The 14315-nt window shown below is 44.8% G+C and overlaps 1 protein-coding gene across 1 annotated transcript in view; it reads left to right on the forward strand.

Moving 5' to 3' along the window:
• XKR4 (XK related 4) overlaps positions 1-14315 on the forward strand; it is a 400230-nt gene that overhangs the window by 373610 nt on the left and 12305 nt on the right. Inside the window, exon 3 of the mRNA XM_055124966.1 lies at positions 8942-12465. Coding sequence (XP_054980941.1) covers positions 8942-9885 — 944 coding nt within the window. The 3' untranslated portion in view covers positions 9886-12465. The remainder of the gene's footprint in view (positions 1-8941; positions 12466-14315) is intronic.

A 14315-nucleotide genomic window follows, 5' to 3' on the forward strand; every position in this document is an offset into this window, starting at 1 on the left:
ATGTGAAAAACAAGGCCGAGGTGTATCTGGCGGGTGCTTAGACAGGAGGCACGGTTTAAATTGTAGCCTTGGACTGATTTCCCCAAGGAAAGGAATGACGCTTCTACTTTCAGACCGTGAAGGATTTGGGGGACTAGCTGAAGGATGGTAGCTTTGCTCTCTTTGGAGAAGAGCACTGTGTGACTGAGCTTCGGAGGGATAGAGCAGTGACACTGTGTTAAGTGCAGGGATGAGATGAGCCAGGGCCACCAGGTGCCCAGGGCGACTCACATGTCAGAATTCCCAGATGTGCTAGTCAGACTTCAGCTCGCAGCGAGTGATCTCGAACCCAGCTCTGCTGCCTGTCTGCGTAAAGAGCATCCAGGAAGAAGTAAGACGGAAGAATCACAGAGGCCTGCTCCCATCCACCCCAGCCCGGCCCGCCCTGCTGACGGCAGGTCCTGCTTCCCTGGTGAAGGACTTCAGAACTCACACCCTGTACTTAGTTCTGCATAAAGCACGTATTTATCACATGAGTCGCTCTGCTTCCCATGGTGTGCAGTTTTTTCACAGTAATTTTATGGTTTTGTTTTTAAAGAACCCTTTCTCACCAGCTGCAGTGAAGCGAGGAGCACAGGTCAGTGACGAGGTATTTTCCTGTGGCTGTAACCTTCGCAGAGTCTGTGGCAGGAGGAAGGTGTTATGTCCTCCCGAGAGAGAAGAAAAGAGACAAGTTCATTCTATTTGTTGACAATCAAAGAATTAGAGTATGTGGTTCAATCCCCTGAACCTCCTACATCTGGGGAATTGGGCTATAAATCGCATAAAATGTTCTCTGGTGGTTTCCAGGAATTCTTGCTTATGCCCAGATCACAGCAACACAACAGGAATACAGATTTTATTTCACAATTGTTTGGCATTTGCAGCTCAGAATTAATTGCAAAGAAGCAGAGTGTAAGAGCAGTGAAGAGTTGGGGAAAGGCCTTGAATAGCTCATTAGCTCTGATTCTTATGCTCTATATTTGGAATCTCTTCTTTTTTCTCTTATTCTTTCTTCCCTTCTTTATTCTTCCTTTCTTCCCGTTTCCTCTCCCATTCTCCTTTCCTTTCTTTCTTTTAATTTCCAATTCTTTATTTATCTCAGCAGCCACTAAGGGTAAACAGGATAAAAACTTATCTTTCTTAAAGGTGACTCCACTCCAGTGAGAAAAACAATAAGAGAACACAGTTATAGACTAGAAGAGTGCTCTGAAGGAGAGAAAAAAGAAAGATTACTTTATAGAAAACATGTTTTTGGAAATAGTTTGCATTCAAACATCAAAAGTATCAATCTAGATAACATCCTAGTCTAGAAGTTTCTATTTTTTAAAAAATCTCTCAGTGGCATGTTTAAGAATCTTACATGCCATGCTAATCCTTTATCCATTATTTCTGTGAGGAAATGACATTTAAATTTAAAAGGCAAGTGCATAATCCTAAATAAAATGTGAAGAAGTCTCTACGCCTCTCATTAAGATTGCATTTAGATCCCAGTCAGAGGAAGAGTGGAGGGAAGCCAGTTGCTCGTGCTGAAGCAGGGTGGTGGTGAACAACCCTTTCGTGGCAGCTGCAGTGACTGTTGGAAGCAACTCTGGGCCTGAAGCACAGCCCGAGGACTCAGGGGAGCAGAGAGGAAAATGCAGAGCATTGGAGGGCTGGTCTGCCTCTACAGACTCATCCCGAACTCCTAAAATGCTCGTTTTTAAATTATGAACTATGGTTCCATATTATGTTCAGTGTCAGCAAGATACATGGAAAATGAAGTGAATTAAAGCAGAGGCAAGGGAGGAAAAAAGAGAGAAAGGCAGAGGGAAGAAGGAACTGAAGAAAAAGAAAGGGAAAGAAAGAAAGAAAGAAAGAAAGAAAGAAAGAAAGAAAGAAAGAAAGAAAGAAAGAAAGAAAGAAAGAAAGAAAGAAAGAAAGAAAGAAAGAAAGAGAGGCTGGAGCAAGAGCACAGTGGGTAGGGCATTTGCCTTGCATGCAGCCGACCCGGGTTCGATTTCCAGCATCCCATATGGTCCCCTGAGCACTGCCAGGGGTGATTCCTGAGTGCAGAGTCAGGAGTAACCTCTGCATTGCCGGTGTGACGCAAAGAAAGAAAGAAGGAGAGAAAGAAAGAAAGAAGGAGAGAAAGAAAGAGAGAAAGAAGGAAAGGAAGAAGGAAAGAAAAGAAAGAGAGAAAGAAAGAAAGAAAGAAAGAAAGAAAGAAAGAAAGAAAGAAAGAAAGAAAGAAAGAAAGAAAGAAAGAAAGAAAGAAAGAAAGAAGGAAAGGAAGGAAGAAAGAGTGAGAGGGAAGGAAGGAAGGAAGGAAGGAAGGAAGGAAGGAAGGAAGGAAGGAAGGAAGGAAGGAAGGAAGGAAGGAAGGAAGGAAGGAAGGAAGGAAGGATAAGAAAAAAAATTCCTGAGTGCAAAGCCAGGAGTAACCCCTGTGTGTGGCCGGGTGTGACCCAAAAGGCAAAAAAAAAAAGAAAAGAAAAAACAAAAGGAGAAGAAATTCAAAACTTTGTGTCTGCTCCCTTTCAAATGTTAATTAGACACTATACTAAGCTCTAGAGAAATAGTCTAGATTTTTCTGCTCTGAAAAAGAATCAGAAAAAAAGTACTTGCTCTGAAAAAACAGTATTGACTCAAAATGAACAAGAATCTTAGAAGCTAAGATTCCTCCTCTCAGAAGCAAGTCTGAAGTACTAAGCAGCATCTATAAAAATTGAAACAGTCTGAGAAACTACAAATAGCTGCCTCCTAGTCTAGAGATTTGAAAATCAAAATTCTTGGCTTATATTACTTAATAGCAGAAGTCCAAGAAATAGTATACTCTAAGAATTTCTATTTTCAAATCTCTAAGTTAGGAGGGATAATTCCTTATCAGTTCTTCTTATCAGTTCTTCTTCATGGATGGAGGGTAAATAGAAGATTATTACATGGATATGGAGATTAATTAGATAGATGGAAATACATAGAATCAGCAACTCAGAATGATGGAATAAACTCATACAAAATTTATGTTTGTTGAATTCTTATTCAAGATCATATAATGTGTTTGGGCTGCAGGGTGGTGAGAAAGCAAGTGCACCTTAATCCACCGGTCTAGACTCTAAACGTCTTCTAGGAATTCTTTCCTACCTTAGGTTCGCCATTGAATGCATGCAAATTAAGCTGACACAAGTCATTTTGGCAAGACTAACAACACATGTAATTAAGAGCCGAGCCCATTCGTATGTGTTTACATATTTATACACAGCAGTTTGCTCTAGAAGGTAATTCAGATTCGTAGTTGGGAGAATCAATGACTTCTTTGAAGTGAAGAGGAAGGCATGGAAAAACAAGTGTCTTTCTTGACAGATGATAGACTCAGGAGAAGGCCTGATTTTTGTCTTGTTTCGTTTTGTTTGGCTTATTTATTTTGGGGCAACCAGCAGTGCTCAGGGCTTACTCCTGGCCCTGCATTCAGAGATCACTCCTAGTAGTGCTGGGGTTCGAGTCCAGGTCAGTTGGGCCTCATGCGAGCACCTCACCCATTGTACTGTCTCTCCTGCCCAAGGGTATCACATTAAGTGAAGTGAGACATAAAAAAGGTGATTTCCCTGTCACACAGAGTATACAGAACAAGGCAAGGGAATGGATAACCCCCAATGTAAACAAACCATGAAATACCATCAGAAGACGTTGTCTAAGGATGCTAAATTAGGAAGCAGAGGCACCTTGGGATGATGGCGGAGGTATCTTTGGCCTTTGGTAGTGCGTGTGGTGCAGCAGTACTGCAAGTCTATGATGACGATATTAATAATGATAGTGGGGGATATGGTAGAGCAGGAAAAACACCAGCCTGGCCTCCTGCCACCCCAGGGCCAATCCTCGGCACCTCATATAGTCTCCTGAGCTCTATGCGCCACTGGGTGTGGCCCCAAAACAAACCAAAAACTTCAAAATAAAATTATCAAAGTATAATATTGGAACCAGAGCGATGGTTATGTTGTGTAAGGTTTGTGAACTAATCGGTTCAATCCCTGGTACCATGCACAGTCCACTGAGCACGGTCATGTGTGGCCCCAAAACCAAAACATAAAATAAAATAATATGAAAACAGTGGTATTTTTATTAAGAATAAAATAAAATAATGCTTAACAAAAACTCATGGGAGGCTATCTGGGAGGCCTGATAGTTTTGTGACAGTGTCTGTTTGGGTGTTCAGACGTCTCTCTCAAAAGAGACTATTAGAATTCCCCCAAAACAGGATTGCCATAGGGGTAGATGAGAATTTTCAGAAGCTTAAATGCATTTAAGCTGAAAATAAACTTGAGGTCACTATGGTTTATTCTGGACCCTTCAGATGCAATGTGCCCAAATGGCACACACTCATCATTTAGATTTGGATGGTTTTGCAGGATGGAAATTTCATCCAAGCTGCACATAAAACAATCTTCTTAGAACTATGGCAAGCCTGTCTAGAAATTTATGTTCCCTCCAGTTCTGAGAAGGGTAATACAGCAACAGCAGGAAGCATCAGTGAAGGCACACACTCATCTTTCCATGAGAAATCAAATGCCCTGAGCCAGATTGCTTCTGGATATATGATTAGATGTACACGGAGCCATAAGATAGTGCGATCAGGTAAATTGTCACAACACTGGGAGCTGGAAATGACTGGATAGAAGAAATGCTAAGAAGGAGAAGTGTCAAGGCATGGGGTGAATGCAATCTCTCTGAGAGACCAGAAGTTATGGAAACAGGAGATAGAATATTGTATAGAGTGCACAGCTCAGGGGTAAGAAAATAAAAATGGAGACACAAGAAACTAAGTATAGAAGCAAAGGCGGGAGAAAGACAAGTCTAGATTACAAAAATAAAAGAAGAAGAAGAGAAGAAGAGATCAAATGCCAAGAATTAAATAAGAGAAGAGATCACCAATCCCAAGAAAGATATTTCTCAGGATAGGTGAGGCTTGTAGTTCCTGGGGGTGGGGGGAGTTCTACAGAGAAAAGCTAAGAAAACTACCTTTGGAGAGAAAGGACAATTTCAGCAGAGACAAAATGGGAGGAATGAAGGAGAGAGGGCTTATTCTTCAGGCTCTCAATATGAGACTCAAATTTCTTTCTAAGACTGGTTCTCTAGATAAAGCTTAAGATCTTAGCTATTTTAAGTTTCTGATTAATAATATGATTCCACTGAGTCCTATGTTTAATATTTTGCAGCTCCATTTTGGAGCAAAGTTTTCATGGGCAACGTGCTATTATTTTGCAATAAAATACCATCCAACACATTATACGCTTCCTGGGGCTGAGAGAATTCTTTTATTTTATTATTTTCAAGATGTGTGTATGGGAGGGAGTATTGTTCAGGTCATAGTCAAAGTTGGAATGTATCACGTGAATCAAAGTGTGAGAAAATAAGAGATTAACCTAAAACATGGAACATTTTTTTAATTTAGAAAAGGCCCCTGAACTCCACAAAGCTGCCAGTGTCACGAGACCTAGAGTCTATGAAATATTCTTGATGAGGGAAAAAAATTGAGGACAGGTTCAAGAAGGTGGATGGGGGTGGGAGTGGATTCGGGAAGGATTCAAACAAAGCAGTTTTCCAGTTCTCTTACAGATTTCTTGATGCCAATAGTGAAGTTGTTTTCCCTTTTCTCCCATTCTTTGAAAGGCGGCCTTGAATGCTGAGTCCCGTGCAATCAGTGCATCCGATGGGCACCATCTCCTATAGTCTGTGCTTGTGTTCTGACCTGGCCTCCAATTCAGTGTCCTTCCTGAAGGTGGCGCCGTGCTTGAGCATCTTCCTCAAGGCTACCTGGAGACTGAATGGGGGTGGGCTGGCTAGAGGGATCCAAAGGGTACTAGGTGAGGTGCAGTTTAAATGCAATAACTGCAAATAAATGCAATTTCTTCTCTGTTCCCAAATGGTACAGGGGAGAAATTGAATCAGGACCGGCTTCTATGCCACAAAAAAAACAGTGTGAAAATGAGAACAGCACAATCTTTTTTTGTTCTTATATTCTCAACTGATAAGAAGTATGTTGTTCGCATCATTATTTTCAATTATTTTTTTCTTTCTCCCGCGCTTATTTAAACACTGAGGTTTACAAAGGTTTGTTCCAGGCATTCATCGTTCCCACCCCAGTCAGTCCCCCCACCCCCGCTGACACCTCCCCCCCCACACTGTCTGCTTTTTCCCAGCCACCCCGTAAGCCTGCCCCTGTAGCGGGCCCACAGTCATTTGTTTTATATTGCTCGTTTCCACTAAGTGTCTAACACATTAATATTTCACAGAAGAAAATTTGTAAAAATTGTTGTGTCTCACCATAGGGACATTAAATTCTAGGTGAAGGGTTTCCTGAGCTGTTGTTCCAAGTTTCTGTGTCCATGTTTTTGTTCATCAAGATGAGTTGGCTTCTGCATGGCATTCCCATTCAATCTGGCATGCTCGTACTGGCATGTCAGAGTTCTAGACTTTGGAGATGTTGCTCCAGAAAATCCAGAATATTTCACTGGGCAGTCGGGTGTGAGGCAACACAGTATGTCTGGGATGTAGAAGCAGCTTCGGGGACTTTATTGGGCAGAGACTGGCCCACCCCCCTCTGAGACTGCCCCGGACGTCTCTGCCAGAAATGGATGTCTGAGACATTTCTGCACCCTTTAATTATTTCTATTACCCATTTTTACCTTTCTTCCTTTTGAAACTTTTCTACCTTTCCTCCTTCACCCCTGAATTTTCTTTATAGTATAAGTAATTCCATTGCGTTGAAGTTAGATTATTCTAAACTCCTTTGCATACTGATCTGCAGAATATCGTTTTGGCAATAGAAATATTGTTTGGGTGGTAGAAATATTGCCAAAATTGCCTAGGAATAATAGCATAAGAGATTTTTTTTTGGTATCTGGCAGAAGTAAAACTGAGGTTCAATGTAAGAGGGGGCATTTTGCTGGTTTTATTGGGAGTGGTTATGAGAAACAGTGATTGGAAAGCATTTTCTTTATTAATCATTTCTAGATTTTGTCTTAGTTGAGGAAATATAGAAGAGGTTATCATTTAAGTTAAATGGTTTTCTTTAGTATGACTTCAAAATTGATTTCATTTACTTTTGTGCATAATCATTTTTATTTAAGAAAATTTGGGGAAATGTGAGGGGATAGAAAGATATGTGTTGGAGAGAGAACACAGAATGAAAAAAATCTAAGAATCTTTTATTAAATTAATTCTTTATAATTTTTTTTAAAAGTTCACACCCCATTTTATATCCTTGACCTCCCCCTTCCATTACTCCAAAGGAGAGAAAGAGAAAGATTACAACATAACCTTGTTGTAAGATCTGGTCAAGAAAAGAAAAGCCCTTTTAAAAAAATCACAAGACTGTTCTTCATCTTGGGGAGTGCTGGTGCAGCCTGATAAGCTGATCTGCACCAAGTGGGTCCTTGGGAGAGTCCTCCCTCCCTGGAGGCCCCCGTCCCCGTCTGGGCCGAGGAGATGGTGCTTCAGGTACACTCGTGGAGTAAGAGTGCAGGAAAGCAATCCATGCAATGCTGAAAATCGGAGACACAAATGTTGCAAGAATACTAACAAAATGGGTTTCCTAAAGGGATTCGGGAACTGGTGGAGAAGTGATTGCTACAGTCTCTCTTTTCATTTTTTTTTTTTGCTTTTTTTTGGGGGGGGTCCACAGCCAGCAATGCTCAGGGGTTGTTCCTGGCTCTGCACTCAGGAATTACTCCTGGTGGTGCTTGGGGGACCATATGGGATGTCGGAGATCGAACCCAGGTAGGCCGCATGTAAGGCAAACACCCTACCCACTGTGCTATCGCTCCGGCCCCGTGAGAAACAGTGACAGAGACGGCCCTTCCCAGGTAAAGGCAGTAAGGAGAGAAAAAACGACCAGAGCACCCGGTAACTTTCAAACAAACTACACGCCAGGTATCACGAGAAACTCCACCCCAGCGGCCCTGTGGGCTCCTGCTGTGCTTAGGACAAGGCGAACTTCCTGTTTGTCCACCTGTGGTCAGCTTCCCCTGTGTGGCCAAGCAGGGTGCCTTGAGGGGCCTGCAATGACTTGTCCCTGCCAACCAGAGAGCATCTCTGCTGGCACCTGTGCCTTGGAGATGCTCCCCTTTACAAACAGGGACACGAGCTAAGACGCCTGTGCAAAGCCAGGAGGGCTTCCGCAGAAGAGCTGCAAAAGCCACCCGAGCTGGTGGCTGTGGCGGAGGCCTGCAGCCCATGACATGGTCCCCCACACAGTGAGCCTCTCCACCTGCCAAGGCAGCACCTAGTCCGCCCAGCCCCGACACTGGTTGTAAGCAGGTTCCCATGGGCCTCGTGCATTCAGCAGAGGGTTTCCTGGAAGAGAGTTGCCGAGGTCCTGAGCTGGGTCGTGGATTCCGCTCAAAGCGAGAAAGGAGAGCTTGGGGGGCTGGAGCGATAGCACAGTGGGGATGGGTAGCACAAGGGGATTGCCTTGCACACAGCTGACCTCGGTTCGATTCCCAGCATCCCATAGGGTCCACCGAGCACCCACCAGGAGTGATTCCTGAGTGCATGAGCCAGGAGTAATCCCTGTGCATCGCCGGGTGTGACCCAAAAAGAAAAAAGTAAAAAAGAGAAAAAAAGAAAGGAGAGGGGGCTGGAGAGATAGGACAGCGGGTAGGGCGTTTGCCTTGCACGCGGCCGACCCGGGTTCAAATCCCAGCATCCCATATGGTCCCCTGAGCACCGCCAGGGGTAATTCCTGAGTGCATGAGCCAGGAGTGACCCCTGTGCATCACCAGGTGTGACCCAAAAAGCAAAAAAAAAAAAAAAAAAAAGCAAAAAAAAAAAAAAGGAGAGCTTGGCTGGGCCCAGCGCGAGCTCTGCCGGGCTCAGGGCCGTGCTGGGCTGGACTCACCCACCCAGGATCCCGCTTAACGCAGTGTCTTCCCTTTTGCTCTTGCAGGCTTCACGGCGGCGGCGTCGCTGGTGTCCCTGGCGTGGGCGCTGGCCTCGTACCAGAAGGCGCTGCGGGACTCGCGGGACGACAAGAAGCCCATCAGCTACATGGCCATGCTCATCCAGTTCTGCTGGCACTTCTTCACCATCGCAGCGCGCGTCATCACCTTCGCGCTCTTCGCCTCGGTGTTCCAGCTCTACTTCGGCATCTTCATCGTGCTGCACTGGTGCATCATGACCTTCTGGATCGTGCACTGCGAGACGGAGTTCTGCATCACCAAGTGGGAGGAGATCGTCTTCGACATGGTGGTGGGCATCATCTACATCTTCAGCTGGTTCAACGTCAAGGAGGGCCGGACGCGCTGCCGCCTCTTCGTCTACTACGCCGTCATCCTGCTGGAGAACACGGCCCTGAGCGCGCTCTGGTACCTCTACAAGTCGCCGCAGATCGCCGACGCCTTCGCCATCCCGGCGCTGTGCGTGGTCTTCAGCAGCTTCCTCACCGGGGTGGTCTTCATGCTCATGTACTACGCCTTCTTCCACCCCAATGGACCCCGCTTCGGGCGCTCGCCGAGCTGCGCGTGCGAGGACCCGGCGGCCGCCTTCGCGCTGCCCGCCGAGGTGGCCAGCGGCACCCTGCGCTCCAACAGCCGCGGCGCGCCCGGCGAGCGCGACCCCAAGCCCCTCTCCGAGCGGGACGGCTGCGTGCCCGTCTTCCAGGTGCGGCCCCCGGCCCCGTCCACGCCCTCGGCCCGCCCCCCGCGGATCGAGGAGTCCGTCATCAAGATCGACCTCTTCAGGAACCGGTACCCGGCGTGGGAGCGGCACGTCTTGGACCGAAGCCTACGCAAGGCCATCCTGGCCTTTGACTGCGCCCCGTCCCCGCCCCGGCTGCAGTACAAAGACGACGCCCTGATCCAGGAGCGCTTGGAGTACGAGACCACTTTGTAATCCCGGGGGGCCCGGCGCAGGACCCCACCCCCCCGGGCCACGCCGCCGCGCCTCCCCGGGCGGGGGCCTCCCACTGGTGGCCCAAGGCGGCCAGCGGTGATGCTGATGACTGCGGGGCCGCTGGTGGCCGCCGGGGAAACTAGCCCGTCTCGGTATCGCCCGCTCCCCGCCAGGGCATGTGCCAGCCTCATGAGACTCCTGTTGCCACCAGCCCCTCGGTCGGGGTCTGTCCGCTCAGGCACAGGAGGGGCCTGTTGTTGTAGAAAATGTTGCCTCCAATCAATAGGGTGTTTTGATGGAGTTGACTGATCTCTGCATTAAAATATACTCACTCATACACACGCACACACACACACTCACACACATGCACACGCACACGCGCACACACACGCACACCTTATCTCAGTCCTCCGTCAGAATAGCTTAGGTGATTTTTCGTCATGTAAAGCTCCGATTCCCACAGGAAAATGAAAGCAAACAGAGAGAGAGAGGGAGAGAGAAAGAGAGAGAGAGTGAGAGAGAGCAAATCTCTCCCTCGAGTGACTCCAGGAAAAAAAAAAATAGTCCTGCTTGGAAAAGAATTCATAAATCATTTTCTAATTTGGAGTCCCAGCCCAGGTGTTGAAAGCTTATCCAATGGACAGCAAAACTCAAGTGTGTTTACAAGTGTGTTTAGAATCAATGGAATGGTTCATTTCTCGACACGTTTCAGGATGATTTGGTTTTATTTTTCCATTTTCAGTTGAGAACATCCTTTATGACAGAAATGCTATGCAGCACGTGTTTGGCTTTCCACAAGACCAAGAAGCTCGCTATCTTAGTGATGTCAAGTAGACAGGATCATGATTCAGTATTCCATTGCAAAAAAAAAAAAATGCATCCTGTGTACACAGAGAGGAAGTAGGGGGTGGCGGGAGGAGGAGCATAGCCTTGAATTCCCAGCCTGTGAACTCACTTGGAACCTAAGGGCAGACATGGGAGAGGGTCGGGGTATCACCGGACGGTCCTGGAGGCGAGTGCCTGTCTCCGCACTTGCAGGTACAAACGATGCCACACCACGCCCTGCCACCTTTCCTAGTGCCAAACACCGTGCAACCCCAGGACCGACAGCCCTGAGCAAATGAGCATTAGGGGCTCAGTCTCTCCCCCGAAAGAGACATGAGAGCGAAAAATCAAGTTCTCCGATGGGTAGAGATTTCCCTTCCCATGCCCCCCCCGCCCCCCAACACAAGGTGAAAGCGACGTATATCTTAGAGGTTTGGGGACACTATTCAGTAAGGATGATCAGCTACATGCAATGAATATGTGAAAAAAAAACCTTCTGAACTGATTGAGGGCTTATCCCTAGATCCAGCTAAGATTTGTATGTGAATCATTTGTAAAGTCGCACTCTTACAACAAGCTTCTGGGTTATATAAATACCTCCGTACAGCCAGTAAAGGTCCTTTCTGTTTCCTGTGTCCTGGGTCATGGTGCTTTTTGTTGCATTAAAAGTGCCGGTCAAACTTTGATAGTATTTTTTTATAGTTGGTGCAGAGTGGAATAACTCATGGATTATTTCAATATTTTTGTAATAAAATATATAGGGTACACATATAGGCATCATCACTTTTTTTATAGACCTGGAGTCATTTAAAATACTTTCAACGTCATCATTTCTTGGGATGGCAGAAACTGGTCCACAGATCTCATCGGCCCACGTCAGCAGCCTGAAAGCACATGTGTCTTGCAAGATCACCCTCCTTTGCAATGCTGGTGTCCCAGGAAGCTGGCCAGGGGTGCTATCAGAATATCAGGTGACAAGAGAATCAGCTTAACTTTTAGAAAGGGCTTGTCAAGACTGGCCAATGTTTCCAGGAACTCAATGAGCGAGTATTCTCATCCATCCGTTAGAGCGAAGCTGACCACAGTGGAAGTGGTCTTAAACTTCCTCCTTTAGTTTTGTACTGGCCTGCCTCAAAGATTAGCTCTTAGTCCAGTCTCGAAGAAGAGGAAGAAAGTCAGCTTCACTTTTCAGTACTTGACTCTCCTGAATCCAATTAAAATAGTCTAGTTCCATAGTCACCACCTGCCATGGTTGTATCATACAAAGACTACGGTCCCCATGTTGGTGGCATAGAAAATTACAGAGGGTTCAGCTTGGGACTTCTTTGGGTACAAAGCTCCAGAGAAATGTCTAAGAAATAGACCTTTGTTTCCCAGTAGGCTTCTTTTCTTAATCCTATATAGTTTGATCCTCCAAGCAAGATTTCCATTAAAATGATTTTTCTTTCAGCTGTGAAAAATTACCTAGTCACAGAACGGCTCAAGAAGACACTACTCTTGTTGGCACTTGGTAAAAACATTCCCTCCCTGTTGTGGAGGGGGGTGGGGAGGAGGAGCTTATTGGCAAACACTTTACTTCTGTACAAAACCATGAGTTATTAGCTCCTCTTTTTCCAAGACAATTTTAATTTGATGATTTGGGGGAATTGGATTGCTCGATTGAACTCTGCCGTGGCTCCATGAGTGAATAGCAGATGGCAGTCTAACAGTATTAAATCAGCAAAACCTCACCAGGCCCCACCGCTCTTCAGTCATGTAAGTGCTAAACCCTTTCTTGACCTGATCCTTCATTCAACATAGTAAGACCAAATCAAATGCTATATGAATTTTTTTAAAAAATGTCCTGTGCTTTGTCTTGGAGAAGAGAATGAAGTCAGGGAGCAGGGAGGGTGGAAGGCATGTAAGAAGTCTGTAGTTTTCGATCGTTTCCCAAATAATGTAAATAGTCTCTTAGCCAACATTCTTGATGATAATATTTTATTCCAAAATCTTTGGTAAGGAAGTGACACTTCTGTGTTGTAAATTGTGTACTTTTTCAGATTATGAGGGGGGGGGAAAGCACTGAAAACCACACGCTTTCAGTCTGCTGACGCAGCTGGGATAACTCATGACTTAATCTTGCTACTATGATTCAGAAACAGCTGTCACCAGGCTATATGGTGATGACTTTCTTGGTTTCTAGGTACATAGATAAATATTTTAAAGCCTTAGAATTTAAAACAAAACTTCAATATACAAAGAGACAAAGTTTGATTCTCGTATTTTTTTCAGTTGTTCCTGAGTTCATTTTCAGTCTCCCATTAAGCCCTCAAGGGGGAGCAGTTTGGGCAGCTGAGAGGCCCATGATTTGGGTAGGTGTACAAACTGGGAGTGTTGTGTCCTGTTCTGTGGCCCCACGTTCATGCCATGGGAAACGACAGAGGAGTCCTCCTGTTGTTTCTCATCTCCATCTTCCAACTTCCCACTTCTGAGTCAATTTTAATTTCTTGGGCAGGGGAGACAGGGGAATCTCCTCCTATGACTCATTTTCATTTGTATAAGGCTATTACATTTTCTAAAATACTATGTTATCCCCTTTTACTTTCAAATTAGCATTTCTAAGTGAAATCATATTTTAAGATGAAAAGAACAGGTATACCTTTATTGTAATGGAGTATTGTGTGAGAGAAAACAAGTTTTCCATATAAGTCTAATTTCAGCCCTCCCAATAACCTTGCCCTTTAAATTTTCTTTATGCATTTGCATTGTCTTAATGATGAATTCTATAAGTTCAGTAACAGTGGCTTTTCAGACACTCGATTGCTATTTATGATAACACTATGAACACAACAAATCAAATAAATTCTTTTCTGGCATGGTGACATATGTAATTCAGGTGTTAGCTAGGGAGAAAATGCAATGATAATCTGCAGATGAAAGTCTAATGAAGTATTTGTGCTTCATTTCTAAGTTCCCGATATATTTGACTCAATGAATAAAGTGATGGTGCTGTTAATTAAAAGTGAATGAAATATATTGAGTTGAAATATCAATGATTTCTCATATGTAAATGATTTTATGTGTGCATATATGTGATTTTTAACATGCAACGTATAGGAGTAAATACACCTATACACAACTAAAATAACAGATGAAAATATCTGCTTCCCTTCCATGCCTATAAATTGATATGTTAGATTAAAGGCTCTTCCTCTCCTTTCTCGCCAGGAGCCCAAGCATACATTTCATGTCTACAAGTCATGACCATGCCTGGGAACCTCAGCTGGAAATATCCAGATATAACTCAGCCCTTTGAGTTTGAGTGTGCTTCCTCACTGCTCAAGAATCTAACTTTTTAGGAGCTGCAGAGACTATTTTTGAGTCATTTCAAAGTTTCTTTCTCTGTGCTGATTGAACTACCCCAAGAAAACCCCTAGTGAGTGTCCTTCTGAGGACTGTGGAAGGTTACACATTTGTCTGTGAGTGGGCCAAATGCCTGTGAGTGGAAACAAGTTCTGACAAAATATTTAGACAGTACCCCAGATTTCTTTTTTCCTAATGAAGCATTTTCTAGACAAAATTCGATGTCACATCTTTGCCACTGACCATTGTTATTTCTATGGAAA

This window comes from Sorex araneus, chromosome 2, assembly GCF_027595985.1.
Source record: "Sorex araneus isolate mSorAra2 chromosome 2, mSorAra2.pri, whole genome shotgun sequence".
Classification (NCBI taxonomy): Eukaryota; Metazoa; Chordata; class Mammalia; order Eulipotyphla; family Soricidae; genus Sorex; species Sorex araneus.